Genomic DNA, 18,614 nt, shown 5'->3' with positions numbered 1-18,614 from the left:
TGCTGAAGACAAAACTGACGGGAAAACGCCCCAAGAACAAGCAGGAACTGAAGACAGTTGCAGTAGAGGCCTGGCAGAGCATCACCAGGGATGAAACCCAGCGTCTGGTGATGTCTATGTGTTCCAGACTTCAGGATGTAATTGACTGCAAAGGATTTGCAACCAAGTATTAAAAAGTGAAAGTTTGATGGATGATTGTTAATCTGTCCCATTACTTTTGGTCCCTTAAAAAATGGGAGGCACATATACAAACTGTTATAATTCCTACACCGTTCACCTGATTTGGATGTAAATACCCTCAAATTAAAGCTGAAAGTCTGCAGTTAAAGCACATCTTGTTTGTTTCATTTCAAATCCATTGTGGTGGTGTATAGAGTCAAAAAGATTAGAATTGTGTCGATGTCCCAATATTTATGGACCTGACTGTATATATATATATATATATATATATATATATATATATATATATATACTGCCTTTACACACACATGAACTTTGATGGCATCCCAGTCTTAGTCCGTAGGGTTCAATATTGAGTTGGCCCACCCTTTGCAACTATAACAGCTTCAACTCTTCTGGGAAGGCCATCCACAAGGTTTAGGAGGGTGTCTATGGGAATGTTTGACCATTCTTCCAGAAGGACATTTGTGAGGTCAGGCACTGATGGTGGACGAGAAGGCCTGGCTCACAGTCTCTGCGCTAATTCATCCCAAAGGTGTTCTATCGGGTTGAGGTCAGGACTCTGTGCAGGCCACTCCAGTTCCTCCACCCCAAACTCGCTCATCCATGTCTTTATGGACCTTGCTTTGTGCACTGGTGTGAAGTCATGTTAGAACAGGAAGGGGCCATCCCCAAACTGTTCCCACAAAGTTGGGAGCATGAAATTGTCCAAAATGTCTTGGTATGCTGACGCCTTAAGAGTTCCCTTCACTGGAACTAAGGGGCCAAGCTCAACCCCTGAAACCCCACACCATAATCCCCCCTCCACCAAATGATTTGGACCAGTGCACAAAGCAAGGTCCATAAAGACATGGAAGAGTGAGTTTGGGGTGGAGGAACTTGACTGGCCTGCACAGAGTCCTGACCTCAAACCGATAGAACACCTTTGGGATGAATTAGAGCGGAGACTGTGAGCCAGGCCTTCTCGTCAAACATCAGTGCCTGACCTCACAAATGCGCTTCTGGAAGAATGGTCAAACATTCCCATAGACACACTCCTAAACCTTGTGGACAGCCTTCCCAGAAGAGTTGAGGCTGTTATAGCTGCAAAGGGTGGGCCAACTCAATATTGAACCCTACGGACAAAGACTGGGAAGTTCATGTGCGTGTAAAGGCAGGCGTCCCAATACTTTTGGCAATATAGTGTACATACATATACTGTATAGCCAACCTATCTTTTGAAGGAGCATCTATTTCATTTAAAAATTTGCTTGGCTGAATTGGTAGATGTGTGGGCTTTCCTTTTTAGGTTTAGATTCCTCCTGCCTGATGGCACATTCCTAACCACCGGTCCGCTAAGAATTATGGTCATGCCATTAAAGTTCATGGGCGTGTAAAGGCAGGTGTCCCAATACTTTTGGTAATAGATTGTATAATGTAAATCAAGCTGGTCTATTTTCAAGTACATGCTTTACATAACCAAGATGATTGCAATATGGGAGAGGAAGGCATCTTGTAACTCGACTTGTTTCGTGAATACTTGCACTTCTTCAGGAGTTGATGCCTCCAACAACAGAACTCTATAAAACCAGCTTGGAACTTCATAAAACATAGTGTCTCCATATGGTGACCGCTGCTCAGTGTCTGACACGGGAGTAGTGGAAGGGGACCAAAAACTGAGGGAGGAGCCTGAACCTGGTGCCAACAAAGATCTACCAAGACACCCAATGGGAAAGCCAATGAGGTGGCACAAGAGAGTTCATGGCTGTGGTAAAAAAAAAAATACCAAAGTACCAAAAACCAACCTAGAGTTTGCAAAGCTGAGTGATGATTCTCCTTCCAAACAGATCATGATCTCAAAGGAAAAGAGGCATCTACTCCTGAAGAAGTAAAAAGTATTTATGAAACGCGTCGAGTTACAAGGCGCATTCCTCTCCCATATTGCAATCATCTTGGTTATATAAAACGTGTACTTAAAAAATATACCAGCTTGATGTAAAATATATATATTTACGTGTAACCCATTGGCTTGATATGCCAAACATATTTTGTGTGAACTTTATACATTTATGTGTCCAATCCTTGTACAATAAATTGATATTTTATGACTTTTGTATTATGCCTCATTTAAAGTCCAATGGGTGAATTTTGGTTGTGTGTGTGTTTTATATATATATATATAAAGTCCCTTGGATGGCAAGAAGATCAAACCAGTCAAGCTTGAAGGAAACCAACCCTGAATATTCACTGGAAGGACAGATCCTGAAGCTGAAACTCGGATACTTTGGCCACCTAATGCGAAGAGTAGGGATGGGCCGAACACCCCCCCCCTCCCCCCCCCCACACACACACACACAGTTTGGTTCACACCAGAACATGCGAACCCTAATAAAGTCGTTTTTTCAGGAGCAGTGATTTTAATAATGCTTAAAGTGAAACAAAAATTAAATATTCCTTGAAATATCGTGCCTGGGGGTCCCCTTAGTCTGCCTGTAAAGTGGCACATCTGTGCAATGTGTAGAACATGCCGCAGCAAAATGAAGTTTCTAAAGGAAAAAATGTAATTTAAACTTGCTCGTGGATCTAATACATTGCCGGCTACGGGCAATATAGATGAAAAAAGCAAGGAAAAAAAGCACCTTGTCCCCACGTTGATGGGGACAAGAGCTTCTTCCCGACAACCCTGGCCATTGGTTGTCGGGGTCTGCGGGCAGGAGGCTTATCAGAATCTGGAAGCCCCTTTGACAAGGGGGCCGGTGCTTCGGTGAGTGTGCCGATACCGGCGGCTCCAGCCAATCACAGCGCCGGAGCCCGCAATACTCGGAAGTAACTTCGGGAGCGAAGTCGGCCGCCGGAGCGGTGTACAAGGACGGCTGCAGGGGCTTCGATCTCAGGTGAGTAATTCATAATGACGTATAATAATGAATTTGTCTTGCAGGTTTTTTTTTTTGGTCCTAGGGTTTACAACCACTTTAACCTTCCTTCACCAATAAAAAAATTTGAATGAGATCGAATGTAGTGTGGCCAATGGAGGGAGAGCGATTTCATCTGGAGGAAGTTTCATCTCTTTTCATAATAATAGGAGGATGGGTCATGCATGAAATAGAGGATGCAAGAATCATTCACAGCGATGTCATGCGTATATTTACTAGGCAAGGGCATGATACAGTATATATGTCCTGAGAGTACATAGTCCAGATTATATAGAACCACTCTGAAAAACTCTTAACCTGCACTTGCTTCCAGTCATACTTTGCATCTTTCCCAACCGTACAGCACTTACAAGTATACCCAAAGAACATCACTCTGAATAAAGTTCTTTTGGCCGACTGATTGGATTTCTGCTGGGGTATTAATTCTTTAAGGCCCAACTCCCTGCACAGACTTCTTTATTGACCCGCACTCCAACACCCTTTTTGAGGTATTGATTCTCTAAGGCCGAAGATCCGCACCTCCTCCTCCATGACCCGCACTTTAACACCTTTAAGTCTCTTGGAAATACTGTTTCCCCGGGTTTCCACTCACTTGTTCTCCTGAGTGTTAATTCTTTAAGGCCAAATCCCTGCACAGTCCTCTTCATTGACCCGCACTCCAACACTCTTTTGGGGGTATTGATTCTCTAAGGCCGAAGACCTGCACCTCCTCCTCCATGACCCGCACTTTAACACTCACTTGTTCTCCTGATCAACCGTCCATGTTTGCCACGGAGGGTCGATCACCCAGTCTTCCTCCTGTTATTAGTAGCAACTTCCTCCTGATGACTCCTCCATCTCTCCTCCCCGCATGGCACGTTCCCCTGCCCAGAGGGGAGAGCCCCCGAGCTACACCAGCGCCTACATGCTGTCTTCTTCTTCTCAATCTCAAACCCCATGGAGCATGTGACCTTAGCTTTTATAACAGTCCCGCCCCTGCCCAAGCAAAACAATGATTGGTTCAGAGGAGTCTCCAAAAACTACCTGCCACTCTTCAGTCCACCCACTTTCCAGAACATTTCAGGGAAAGTGATAGAAGTCTTACAGGGCAGAGTGTAGGTGGCCACACCCTCCTCTATTCTATCAAACCTCCCAAACACATTAACCAACCAGCTTACACCAACAGGGTAAAACATTGGCAATTTTTACCTGACACTAATCCTAACCGACTACTTTAGCACACACCTAAGTAGGCGGGCGCTACATAACTCTAATAGAAGAATGGACGGACCACAAGGCAGAGGGCAAAATGATGGAACACAACGTTGTCTGCAGAATTGATATTCAACACAAGGTGGCAAGCTCAGTTATTGTCAGTTGAACGCAAAGACAGGAAGTGATGCCAGGTACAGACAGGAAGTGATGTCAGGTACAGACAGGAAGTGATGTCAGGTACAGACAGGAAGTGATGTAAGAGTATAAAAAGGAAATTCCGGGTGAGAGGTGAGTCAGGGAGAAGTAGAAAACTCCTTGCAACTGGCACCAGAGGAGGGTAATAAGATCGTATTTTATATTTATATCCAGTCACCGTCCATCCCCCCCCCCCATAAAAGGACTAGGGGGCACTCTTTACGTCTAGAAGAAAACAATTTTACCCTCCACATACGGAAAGGCTTCTTCTACAATAAGAGCTGTTGAAATACAGAATGGACTCCCTCAGGAACTAGTACTGGGTAGCTCGGTAGGTTGTTTTAAATAGTTGGATTTCTTCCTAAGTGCAAAAAATATAACTGGATATTATCATTTATAGCTTTTATATTTATATAACATTTACATGATATTACCATTTATAGGATTATAGGTGATAACATGTTTGAGGTGATTGTAGTTGTATTTTGGACCTTGAAGAAGGGGGACACACCCCGAAAGCTTCTCCTGAAAAATTGTCTGTTAGTGCAAATAAAGAGAAGTATGGCGGGAAGTACTCAATTGCTTCTGTAGGTAATAACATCAGAGATGAATGATCCAGGGAATATATAAAATTTTGGAAGATAAGAAAGGAATTTTTTTCCCCAGTTGGATCAATTTGGACCATAATGTATTGGGGTGTTTGCTTTCCTATAAGTCAGGGGAAGTCCGGTCACTAAAATTTTCTTCCGGCTGAGGTCCGAATCTTAAGTCTGTGCTATGAAAGGTTGTATGCGTCTACTTTCTTTTTTTTTTTGGGCATAGCCACGCTCTCTGGTGCTCTTGTTACTGTTTTCTCCACACACACTCTGGTAATACTCTGTCAATGTAAATGTCCTCATTAGTGTTCCCCCTTACATCAGGTGCTCCTACCAGAGTGCCCCTTTACATCAGGTGTGCTCATCAGAGCTCCCCCTTTACATCAGGTGTGCTCATCAGAGTGCCCCCTCTACATAAAATGTGCCCATCAGCGTGGCCCTGTAAATCTCTGTGAAGTACACACACCATACCTTAAGGACAGGCAGGGAGCGGGAGCCGGAAGAGGTTGCGAGCTGCAGGGGGCGGTAGCTGTGCCAAGAACCAATTGAAGGGGGCGGAGTGCACACATGGCGTCACACGGGCAGGCAGGGAGTGGGAGCTGGGAAAGATAGCGAGGTGGGGGGCGGGGCGCACGTGCAATGTCATTGGTTGTTGAGACGCCTGCAGTCCCAGCATCCAATGGCTGCTGAGCAGCGGGGATCTGGCACGTTGAACTGGTGAGTTGACGATCCGGAGAGGAGCGTCACTCAGCCCGTGTTCGGACAGCGGTGCGCCATTTAAGGACGGCCACTCTATGTCAACTGTTGGTATAGGATTCTGTATATGGAGGTTTTATATTCATTTATCTTTCTATCGGTCAGAGAAGTCTTTTCAATCTTTTTTCAAGTCATTTATCCAACTTGAGGAGTGGGAGTCTTTAGAAGGACACAAGGATCTCTACAAGGACGTCATGATGGAGAATCAGCCGCCCCTCACATCACCGGGTAAGAGGAGACTTTATTGTAAAGGAGAGAGCAGTACGGAGGGTCCACCTAGACCCCCCATCATCTGATAAACACATAGAAACAATGTATTCAGTCAGTGTGTGTGTTTCCTACAGATGGATCCAGTAATGGGAACCCACCAGAGAGATGTCCTCCACCTCTGTATTATCGGGATTCCACACAGGTCAATATTAAAGAAGAGATAAAAGAGGAGGATGGTGTAATGGAGAAGGCAGAGTTTCGAAAAGGACCCAAGAAGCAGTACCAGGACACCATGGTGGAGACATTCAGCTACAGAAACCCACCAGAGAAATGTCCCCATCCTCTGTATTCCCGGGATTCAACACAGGAAGGTCACACCATCCCTCACCATCATCAGGTAGATGAAGCTGAGCATGTAGACCTAAAAAATCATTCCAAGCTCTGACAGGACATTCGTCTATGTCATTTCTTTTTCCTTTTAATAAATATTCTATCATCTTTGGGGTTTAGAATGAAGAACGGAAAGACATCAAAGTTGAGGTTAAAGTGGAAGAAGAAGAGACGTTGGTGAGTGGAGATCAGCCGTCTATGGAGAAGGGAGGTCCTCTGCATTCCCAGGATTCCACCCAGGAACATCACGACTATACAGAGAATAATCAGGTAGATGGGACGGGGAAAAAAGAACTTGAAAATACTTCTATTAGAGGACATTCTTCTATGTAATCTCTTGTTTCTTTTCTATCATCTTTGGGGTTTAGGGTGAAGAACGCAAAGGCATCAAAGTTGAGGTTAAAGAGGAAGAAGAAGAGAGGTTGGTGAGTGGAGATCAGCCGTCTATGGAGGAGGAAGGTCCTCTGCATTCCCAGGATTCCACCTATAAAGAGAATGATCAGGTAGATGGGACTGAGGACAAAGAACTTGAAAATAGTTCTATGAGAGGACATTTTTATATGTAATTTCTTGTTCTTTTTCTATGATCTTTGGGGTTTAGGGTGAAGAACGGAAAGACATCAAAGTTGAGGTTAAGGAGGAAGAAGAAGAGCGGCTGGTGAGTGGAGATCAGCAGTCTATGGAGGAGGGGGAGATGATTATGGAAAGTAAACAGGAGGAAACTTCTCTACACATGGACACAAGTGAGTAATAAACAGAGAAACAGTTCACATTGTTATTTAATTATATGAGTATAGAGAATATACATTGGTAGGTTGAGACAAATTTCCCAACTTCCTCATCTCCAGTAGGGATGGGCGAGCAGTTCGGGCCAAACAGGAGTTCAGCCCCGAACATCGCCCATTTGGGTGTTCCCCGAACACGCAAATTTTCGGTGCGCTCGGCGGAATGTTTTCCTGCTGAGCGCTCAATGAACAAGTTGTTAAGGAGCGGGCCGGGAAAAAACAGATGAGTGCCCAGCTGTCAATGGGCTTCCTCGCTGGCAGCTGAATGAAAAACGAAACCTTGCTGCATTTGCCGGCAATAGAATTTTTTTGGAAAAAAAAAAAAAAAACGGGTCTTCAACTGGGTAATAATTTTTTTTCTTACAGATGGACGCTTTGTTCTGAAAACCTCGAAGGGAGATCAGGATTTACCTCAAGAATTCAAGGCAGTAGATGATGACATCACACAATGTTCTCCAAGAGAAGATCCCATTACTCCAACCGCACATCACAGACTTTACCATCTGGAGGGATCAATGGATCCTTCTAATCCTGAGGAATCTTCTGATAAATCCCATACTATGACCTCAAATCTCCATCTATCCCATACTACGACTTCAGATGTCCATCTAAGATCAATGGATCCTTCTAAGCCTGAGGAACCTTCTGATCAATCCCATACTATGACCTCAAATCTCCATCTATCCCATACTATGACTTCAGATGTCCATCTAAGATCAATGGATCCTTCTAAGCCTGAGGAATCTTCTGATAAATCCCATACTATGACCTCAGATGTCCATCTATCCCATACTATGACTTCAGATGTCCATCTAAGATCAATGGATCCTTTTAATCCTGAGGAACCTTCTGATCAATCCCATACTATGACTTCAGATGTCCATCTAAGATCAATGGATCCTTCTAATCCTGAGGAACCTTCTGATAAATTCCATACTATGAATTCAGATGTCCATCTAAGATCAATGGATCCTTCTCATCCTGAGGAACCTTCTGATCAATCCCATACTATGACTTTGGATGTCCATCTAAGATCAAAAAAATGGTTTCTAAAAAATTACCTGATTAAAAAAAAAAATAGATCAACGGATCCTTCTAATCCTGAGGAACCTTCTGATAAATCCCATACTATGACTTCGGATGTCCATCTGAGATCTCACGGTGTGGATAGATTAACCCATCCATCCAATCCCAATGTGTCTTCTTTATGTGACAGGGGTCCCACGGGTGAGCGTCCTTTTTCATGTTCAGAGTGCGGGAAATGTTTCGCTGCCAAAATAACGCTTGTTAATCACCAAAGGATTCACACAGGCGAGCGTCCTTTTTCATGTTCAGAGTGCGGGAAATGCTTCTCTGTCAAAGTATCCCTTGTTGCTCACCGAAGGGTTCACACAGGAGAGCGTCCTTTTTCATGTTCAGAGTGCGGGAAATGTTACACTAAGATGGGAAGTCTTCGTACACACCAGAGAATTCACACTGGTGAGCGTCCTTTTTCATGCTCAGAGTGCGGGAAACGTTTCATTGGTAAAGGACATCTTCTTGGACACCAGAAAACTCACACGGGGGAGCGTCCCTTTTCGTGTTCCGACTGCGGGAAATGTTTCACTACGAAAAAGGACCTTCGTAGACACCAGTCAGTTCATACCGGTGAGCGTCCTTATTCATGTTCAGAGTGCGGGAAATGTTTCGCTCTGAAAGAAGACCTTGGTAAACACCAGAGAAATCACACCGCTGAGCGTCCTTTTTCTTGTTCAGAGTGAGGGAAATGCTTTCCTAGGGTTGATTACCTTCTTCTACACCAGAGAATACACACAGGGGAGCGTCCTTTTTCATGTTCAGTGTGCGGGAAATGTTTTATTGACAAAAGAGGACTTCGTATACACCAAAGAAGTCACACGGACGAGCGTCCTCATTCATGCACAGAGTGCGGGAAAATGTTTTTTGAGAAAGAAAAACTTCTTATACACCAGAGAATTCACACAGGGGAGGGTTCTTTTTCATGTACAGAGTGCGGGAAATGTTACACTGTGAAAGGGAGCCTTCTTAGACACCAGAGAATACACACAGGGGAGTGTCCTTTTTCATGTACAGAGTGTGGGAAGAGTTTCACTGATAAAGGAAAACTTCTTAGACACCAGAAAATACACACAAGGGAGAGTCCTTTTTCATGTACAGAGTGCGGGGAGTGTTTCACTGATGAAGGAAAACTTCTTAGACACCAGAGAATACACACAGGGGAGAGTCCTTTTTCATGTACAGAGTGCGGGGAGTGTTTCACTGATGAAGGAAAACTTCTTAGACACCAGAGAATACACACAGGGGAGAGTCCTTTTTCATGTCCACATCCAGACTCCGCCTCCAGATCTCACCATAAAGAGGACCTGTCATAAGGGATGTTGTTCATCCTGTATGATAGCAATAAAGTTAAAGGGGAGTTCCACTCATTTTTTTTCACTTGCTCTTTACCCAATCCCCATCCTCCATTCTCTTTTAAATGGTAACTTTTTTTTCTTCTTTTTTTTTTCTAAATAGCCGAGCCGCACTCCAGCTGGAGTGACGCGACCAGGGTGCAAGCGCACATCGTAGGAGGTATCTCTCGATGGGAGATACCATTTTACAGGGCATAATTGAATACCATACAAACAGCGGGGTGGGGGGGGAGACCGTAGTTCTCACATCGTGCCTCGCTGTTGCGGAGCGGCTTTACAGTGTGCCGATGGTCCGGATTCCCCCCGCTGTTTGTATAGGTTTAACCACTTCCGGACCGCCGCATGCCGATATACGTCGGCTGTTTGAAGAGGGATCTCTCTGGTATGGCAGCAGCTAACTACCATAACCCCGGTATCCTCCTCTTCAGCCGGTGGTATGGTTTCCGATAATGGTGGTCTCTGCAGCGGATTCGCCGCAAGATCACTTTTATCAGCAGCGGGAGAGGGCACCCCCCTCCCGCCACTTACCGGAGCCGCTGGCAGCGGCAAAGGCAACTGAGTCCATTAGAGTTCTCAGTGTTCCCCTTACATCAAAGTTCCCCTTTACATCAGAGGCCACAGTGTTCCCCCTTACATCAGAGTTCTCGGTGTTCCCCCCTTACATCAGAATCCTCTCCGTGCATCAGAGTTCTCAGTGTTTTTCTTTACACCAGAGTCCTCTCCGTACATCAGAGTTCTCAGTGTTTCCCCTTACATCAGAATCCTCTCTGTACATCAGAGTTCTCAGTGTTTCCCCTTACATCAGAATCCTCTCCGTACATCAGAGTTCTCAGTGTTTCCTCTTACATCAGAATCCTCTCCGTACATCAGAGTTCTCAGTGTTTCCCTTACATCAGAGTCCTCTCCGTACATAAGAGTTCTCAGTGTTTCCCCTTACATCAGAATCCTCTCCGTACATCAGAGTTCTCAGTGTTTCCTCTTACATCAGAATCCTCTCCGTACCTTAGAGTTTTCAATGTTTCCCTTACATCAGAATCCTCTCCGTACATCAGAGTTCTGTGTTTCCCTTACATCAGAATCCTCTCTGTACATCAGAGTTCTCAGTGTTTCCCTTACATCAGAGTCCTCTCCGTACATAAGAGTTCTCAGTGTTTCCCCTTACATCAGAATCCTCTCCGTACATCAGAGTTCTCAGTGTTTCCCCTTACATCAGAATCCTCTCCGTACATCAGAGTTCTCAGTGTTTCCCCTTACATCAAAGTCCTCTCCGTACATCAGAGTTCTCAGTGTTCCCCTTTTATCAGAATCCTCTCCGTACATCAGAGTTCTCAGTGTTTCCCCTTACATCAGAATTCTCTCCGTACATCAGAGTTCTCAGTGTTTCCCCTTTTATCAGAATCCTCTTCATAAATAAGAGTTCTCAGTGTTTCCCCTTACATCAGAATCCTCTCTGTACATCAGAGTTCTCAGTGTTCCCCTTACATCAGAGTCCTCTCCGTACATCAGAGTTCTCAGTGTTTCCCCTTACATCAGAATCCTCTCCGTACATCAGAGTTCTCAGTGATTCCCCTTACATCAGAATCCTCTCCGTACATCAGAGTTATCAGTGTTTCCCCTTACATCAGAATCCTCTCCGTACATCAGAGTTCTCAGTGATTCCCCTTACATCAGAATCCTCTCTGTACATCAGAGTTATCAGTGTTTCCCCTTACATCAGAATCCTCTCCGTACATCAGAGTTTTTAGTGTTCCCCCTAAAATCAGGGTGCCTAGAGTATCCCTTATGTCAGAGTCCCCAGAGTTCTTCTTTACTTCAGAGTCTGCAGAGTCCCCCTTTACAGTGTAAGGCAACTTTGCAAGTTCAGATGTAAAGGGGGAACACTGTGGACTCTGATGTAAAGGGGGACTCTTGTGATTAACTTCATTTGATTAGAAATGTTATTTAATAGCAAAATATATGTATAGTTTATACTATAAAAAAAATTGCTATGCCCCACTAAAGTGTTCGTGTTTGACTTGAAGAAAAGGTGGCAACCCTACAATTACTGTGTCCAGCATATATAAACTGCTCGAGCGTCCGTTTAGCCACGCCCATGACGACATGATTCTCATACGAAACGACGTAGGGAGGAGTCAGCAACGTGCCGCTACTGCATGCAGGGACACGGCGGCCATCTTTCTGGTGGGGAGAGGCTGTATACATACAAACAGAGCTTGATTTTGTTTGTAAGCAATGTGAGTGTAATTTCAATTGTTTTTTCTCTGAATAAATACTGTTTTGATGCACTGCGCAATGAGGTTTATCTCCTTTTGTCTGCATGGCATGACATATATTCGATGATTACCGCTGGAGGGTCATTCTTGAACAAGGAGAGTCACATCCAGGTTTGCTGCATCCACTATCCGGTCTGCTGCCACTAAGTGTATGAAGATTGATGGTCTTCCTTCTTACCTGAGTTTACTTTGTATAAGCTGATGTGACCTTTGTGATGAGGGTCCACTATCAATCTAGTGGAACCAATTGCTTTCAGAAGTCACCTAATTAGTAAATAGAGTCCACCTGTATGTAATTTAATCTCAGTATAAATACAGGCGTTCTGTGAATCCCTCAGTTTGTTAGAGAACCTTAGTGAACAAACAGCATCATGAAGGCCAAGGAACACACCAGACAGGTCAGGGATAAAGTTGTGGAGAAGTTTAAAGAAGGGTTAGGTTATAAAAAAATATTCCAAGCTTTGAACATCTAATGGAGGACTGTTCAATCCATCATCGAAAATGGAAAGAGTATGGCACAACTGCAAACCTACCAAGACATGGCCATCCACCTAAACTGACAGGCCGGGCAAGAAGAGCATTCATCAGAGAAACAGCCAAGAGGCCTATGGTAACTCTGGAGGAGCTGACTGACTGGCTGCTAGAGGTTTCAGCACACATTATGGCTCACTGTTTATTTTCTAGAGCTTACAGCACATGACTTCTGCTTGTTAATCGTTTGCTAGAGATTACTGTACATCAATACCACTCACTAATTGGTTGCTAGAGGTTACTGCACATTATTACTGCTCACTGATTGGTTCCTAGAGGTTAACGCCTATCCTTACCATTCAATGATTGGTTGCAAGAGGTTAGTGCACAGCATTACTGCTCACTGATTGATTGCTAGAGATTACTGGATATCTATACCACTCACTAATTGGTTGCTGGAGGGTACTGCACATTATTACTGCTCACTAATTGGTTCCTAGAGGTTACCGCCTATCCTTACCACTCAATGATTGGTTGCAAGAGGTTAGTGCACAGCATTACTGCTCACTGATTGATTGCTAGAGATTACTGGACATCTGTACCACTCACTAATTGGTCGCTAGAGGTTACTGCACATTATTACTGCTCACTAATTGGTTCCTAGAGGTTACCACCTATCCTTACCACTCAATGATTGGTTGCAAGAGGTTAGTGCACAGCATTACTGCTCACTGATTGATTGCTAGAGATTATTGGACATCTATACCACTCATTAATTGGTTGCTAGAGGTTACTGCACATTATTACTGCTCACTAATTGGTTCCTAGAGGTTACCGCACATCATCTCCTCACTGCCTGCACACCATAGTCTGGGGAGGCGAGGGGATCCATCAATAGACAGAAAACTCCTAGGACTCCTGGCATCAGTGTCAAGGCTGGGGGAGGGGGGGGGGTTGATGGGATTAGTGGCATTGGTGGGGAGATGGGATTAGTTAGGAGGCAGTACACTGTGACAAATTCTGAATCATGTAGAGCAAAGCTGGAAATCTTGGGCAAGTATATAGCGGGGGGATTCTACACTGACCACCAAATGTAATGGGGAATTTACAATGACCACCAATGTGAGGGGGATTTACACTGACCATCAATGTGAGGGGCAATTTGCACTGACCACAATGTAACGGGGGATTTTACGCCACCCACCAATAGAAAAGAGGGATTTCTACACTGACACCAATGTAATAGGAACATTTACACCCACCACCAGTGGAAGGGGGAATATACAATGACCTCCATGTAAGGGGGAATTTACACTGACAACCATTGTCGAGGAAATTTGTGCTGACCATCAAAGTAAGATGATACTGCTACACTGACCACCAATGTTACGGAAGATTTACACTGACCACTAATGTAAAGGGGGATTTACACTGACCACCAGTGTAAGGGCAATTCTGCACTTACCATCAATACAATGATCACCAATGAAAAATGAAGAATTTACACTGACTACCAACGTAATGGGGGATTTTACATCAACAGCCAATAAAGGGGGATTTTTACACTGGCCACCAATGTAAGGGGAGGGGAGGGTTACACTCACCACCAATTTAAAGGGGGCTTCTACATGGACCACCAATGTAAGGAAGGATTTGAAACTGACCACAAATGCAAGTTTGGATTTTTTTAACGATTACCAATATGAAGAGGAGTTTCTACTCTGGACACCAATGTAATGGGGATTTACACTGACCACTAATGTAATTGGGATTTACACTGACCACTAATGTAATAGCATTCACAGTAACCACCCATGTAAAAAGGGATTTACACTGCCCCCCCCAATGTAAGGGGGACCCTCACACTGGCCACTAGTGAGAATGCAAGGTTTGTACACCAAGCCCCAATGTAATGAGAAGATTTACACTGACCACCAATGTAACTGAGACATTTAGCCTGCATTCACATTTGTGTGTGTCAGGAATACAAGCAAAATCACTTTCCTGATACCACAGAAACATGCTGCCCTTTAGCAGATACACAGAAGGGCCATTAATTGTTAATGACACCCTCATGTATCGGCTGAGATGTGCGTATTCACATTCAAATACACCTTTGCAGAACAGGCTGATGTTCGGCTTAATGACTATTGTTGTCGGGACTTTCAAGCATGTCCCTTTACCTCCCCAGTGGGCAGCATGCAGCAGAAGTGATGGTAGATATCACGTCAGGGGGACATGATATATATATGAATGCCGCCTCTACTTACATATCGATGCAGCAGTCCGCGACTATTTACATGTTATTGCTGCCGCTATTTACATATCAACAAAGGTTATTAACATGTAAACACAGGGTCCGCAGGTGAGTTTTCTGTACATGGCAATAGGGCAGAGCTGGGCAGCAGCAACAGAACTTTACACTGAGATATCGGGACACAGCACGGGACTAAAACTTCAAGGGATAAGGGAATTTAAACTGGGATAGTTGGCAAGTACTAGGCAGCCACAAGAATGATGGGGCCCAGGGCAGCTGCCCCTTTTGCCCTACCTTAACGGTCCTGATGTGGATGGGGGAGGAGAGCCGTAGGAGAATGTAGTGTGGATGGTGGGGGGAGAACTGTCGGAGAATGTAGTGTGGATGGAGGAGGAGATCTGTCGGAGAATGTAGTGTGGATGGTGGAGGAGATCTGTCGGAGAATGTAGTGTGGATGGTGGAGGAGAGCTGTCGGAGAATGTAGTGTGGATGGAGGAGGAGATCTGTCGGAGAATGTAGTGTGGATGGTGGAGGAGAGCTTTCGGAGAATGTAGTGTGGATGGAGGAGGAGAGCCGTCTGAAAATGTAGTGTGGATGGTGGAGGAGAGCTGTCAGAGACTGTAGTGTGGATGGTGGAGGAGATCTGTCAGAGAATGTAGTGTGGATGGTGGGAGGAGAGCTGTCAGAGAATGTAGTGTGAATGGTGGAGGAGAGCTGTCGGAGAATGTAGTGTGGATGGTGGAGGAGAGCTGTCGGAGAATGTAGTGTGGATGGTGGAGGAGAACTGTCGGAGAATGTAGTGTGGATGGTGGAGGAGAGCTGTCAGAGAATGTAGTGTGGATGGTGGGAGGAGATCTGTCGGAGAAGGTAGTGTGGATGGTGGAGGAGAACTGTCGGAGAATGTAGTGTGGATGGTGATGGAGGAGAGCTGTCGGAGAATGTTGTGTGGATGGTGGAGGAGAGCTGTCGGAGAATGTTGTGTGGATGGTGGAGGAGAGCTGTCGGAGAATGTAGTGTTGATGGTGGAGGAGAGCTGTCGGAGAATGTAGTGTGGATGGTGGTAGGAGATCTGTCGGAGAAGGTAGTGTGGATGGTGGGGGGAGAACTGTCGGAAAATGTAGTGTGGATGGAGCAGGAGATCTGTCGGAGAATGTAGTGTGGATGGTGGAGGAGAGCTGTCGGAGAATGTAGTGTGGATGGTGGAGGAGAGCTGTCGGAGAATGTAGTGTGGATGGTGGTAGGAGATCTGTCGGAGAAGGTAGTGTGGATGATGGAGGAGAACTGTCGGAGAATGTAGTGTGGATGGTGATGGAGGAGAACTGTCGGAGAATGTAGTGTTGATGGTGGAGGAGATGCTGTCGGCGAATGTAGTGTGGATGGTGGGAGCTGTCAGGGAATGTAGTGTGGATGGTGGTAGGAGATCTGTCGGAGAATGTAGTGTGGATGGTGGTAGGAGATCTGTCAGAGAATGTAGTGTGGATGGTGGAGGAGAGCTGTCGGAGAATGTAGTGTTGATGGGGGAGGAGAGCTGTCGGAGAATGTAGTGTGGATGGTGGGAGGAGAGCTGTCGGAGAATGTAGTGTGGATGGTGGGAGGAGAGCTGTTGGAGAATGTAGTGTTGATGGGGGAGGAGATCTGTCGGAGAGTGTAGTGTGGATGGTGAAGGAGATCTGTCGGAGAATGTAGTGTGGATGGTGGAGGAGATCTGTCGGAGAATGTAGTGTGGATGGTGGAGGAGAGCTGTCGGAGAATGTAGTGTGGATGGTGAAGGAGATCTGTCGGAGAATGTAGTGTGGATGGTGAAGGAGAGATGTCGGAGAATGTAGTGTGGATGGTGGAGGAGAGCTGTCGGAGAATGTAGTGTGGATAGTGGAGGAGAGCTGTCGGAAAATGTAGTGTGGATGGTGGGAGGAGAACTGTCGGAGAATGTAGTGTAGATGGTGGAGAAGAGCTGTCGGAGAATGTAGTTTGAATGGTGGGGAAGAGCTGTCGGAGAATGTAGTTTGAATGGTGGAGAAGAGCTGTCGGAGAATGTAGTTTGAATGGTGGGGAAGAGCTGTCGGAGAATGTAGTGCCTCCCCTCCCATCCGCCCACTCTACCAATCCTTGTAGCTCCCCCCACCGAAAGGATTGGAATGACATTTGGTTGGCCACCTCCAAGCGTTCACACAACTCCTTAGTCCAAGAAAAATGTATTTGAACTAGTCTCAAGCTGGTACATGACCCCAATCACATATCCAAGTTTGTCCATAATGCCTTGCCCCACAGACACTCGTACAGGTTTATAATATGCTTTGGTCAGTTATACATATCAATCTCATCCATAACCAATGGAAGGCTCTGTTTCATATACCTTTACCAAACCTAAAAAAAAAATCAGAGTCAGCTGGTGGTGTTTGTGTTCTTGGCAGCCCGGCAGACCTTAGCTAAAGCCTGGAGATGTCCATCACTACATTTTTCTGAGGTCAAATAGAGGCTTATGGGGACCATGGTACATGAAATGCTGACTTCCATACAGAACTTAATGATACTCGTAAAAAATATTTGAGGGTCTGGGCCCCATGGCTGGACTACAATGATCACCTGCGTCTAGACGTAAACCTTCTCTTATTGTAACTAACTACTATGAGCTAGAGCACGGGTCTCCAAACTATGGCCCTCCAGTTGTTCAGGAGCTACAATTCAGGAGCTCATGTCTGTGAATGTCAGAGTTTTACAATGCCTCATCCATGAGGCAAATGTGAGGCAATGAGGCAAATGACTCCATCATCCATAAATGGAAGAAGTTTGTAACCACCAGGACTCTTCCTAGAGTGGGCCGCCCGGCCAAATTTAGGGATCGGGGGAGAAGGGCCTTAGTCAGGGAGGTGACCAAGAATGCAATGGTTACTCTGACAGAACTCCAGCATTTCTCTGTGGAGAGAGGAGAACTTTCCAGAAGAACAACCATCTCTGCAGCACTCCACCAATCAGGCCTGTCACCCCTCAGTATAAGGCACATGACAGCCCACCTGGATTTTACCAAAAGGCACCCAAAAAAAAAAAAGATAAAACAACGATTGAACTCTTTGGCCTGAATGGCAAACATCATGTCTGGAGGAAACCAGGCACCGCTCATCACCTGGCCAATACCATCCCTAGAGTGAAAAATGGTGGTGGCAGCATCATGGTGTAGGGATGTTTTTCAGCTACAGGAACTTATCTGTAGATCTCTGAGCTAGAGGGACATTACTGCCGGATGTATCCCACTGGATACCCCAAACCCACCACTCCCCGCTTCAGGTGCTAACCCTGGTCACCCCTTTTTATTGTCTGCTCCATTTCCTCTTTGTTTCTACTTACTTTACCTATTTTCTTTCCTCAACTACATGTTTTAACTGCTCCAATAAACTGGCAAACTCCCCCTACCGTTCATAAGGCGACATTTACTGGTCTTGCAAATGAGGAACATCCATGGGACTGAAGACCTTACTTGTCCTAAAAGTGGAGTTCCACCCATTTTTAGAATGTGTTTGTATCTACATGCCCGTCCGCATTGCAATTCTAAATGGCTAAAAAAATATATATTTTTGGTATGTGTAAATACCGTAATTTTGGTGTGTTGATGCGGCCACCATAAGGCGATTCTCATGGACTGCTGGGATATCGGCGTCATCTGACCCAGGAGTCCATGGGAATCACCTAATACTGAAATCTCCCATGATTTCCATACGGGAAATGACATGATCGGTATCTGCCTGGAGGATGTGGGACCTCTCCGCTTGGGAGTACGTCAGTACTTGGATGCTGTATGTGATGCAGGCTTTCTGTCCTTAATGTGGGCACTGCGCAGGCACGAGATTGAGATGTGGCATGCTGGGGGTAGCCAGCTGCACCGAATCCCGTAAATAAAGACAAGCGGGCTTTAGGTGCCCACAACAGCGATGGAACCTGCCTGCTTCCCAGATCAGGTTGAATTGTTACTGA

At 45.3% G+C, this 18,614-nt stretch overlaps 1 protein-coding gene across 1 annotated transcript in view; it reads left to right on the top strand.

Annotated features, from left to right (window-relative positions):
- LOC141104738 (uncharacterized) overlaps positions 1-18,614 on the top strand; it is a 30,919-nt gene that overhangs the window by 9,632 nt on the left and 2,673 nt on the right. Inside the window, 1 exon segment of the mRNA XM_073594442.1 lies at positions 8,441-9,547. Within this exon segment, the coding sequence (XP_073450543.1) occupies positions 8,441-9,547 (1,107 nt within the window).

The sequence above is a fragment of the Aquarana catesbeiana genome, linkage group LG08 (genome assembly GCF_042186555.1).
Source record: "Aquarana catesbeiana isolate 2022-GZ linkage group LG08, ASM4218655v1, whole genome shotgun sequence".
NCBI lineage: Eukaryota > Metazoa > Chordata > Amphibia > Anura > Ranidae > Aquarana > Aquarana catesbeiana.
The sequence above is the reverse complement of the archived record's forward strand: the minus strand, read 5'-3'. Positions and strand labels throughout refer to the sequence as shown.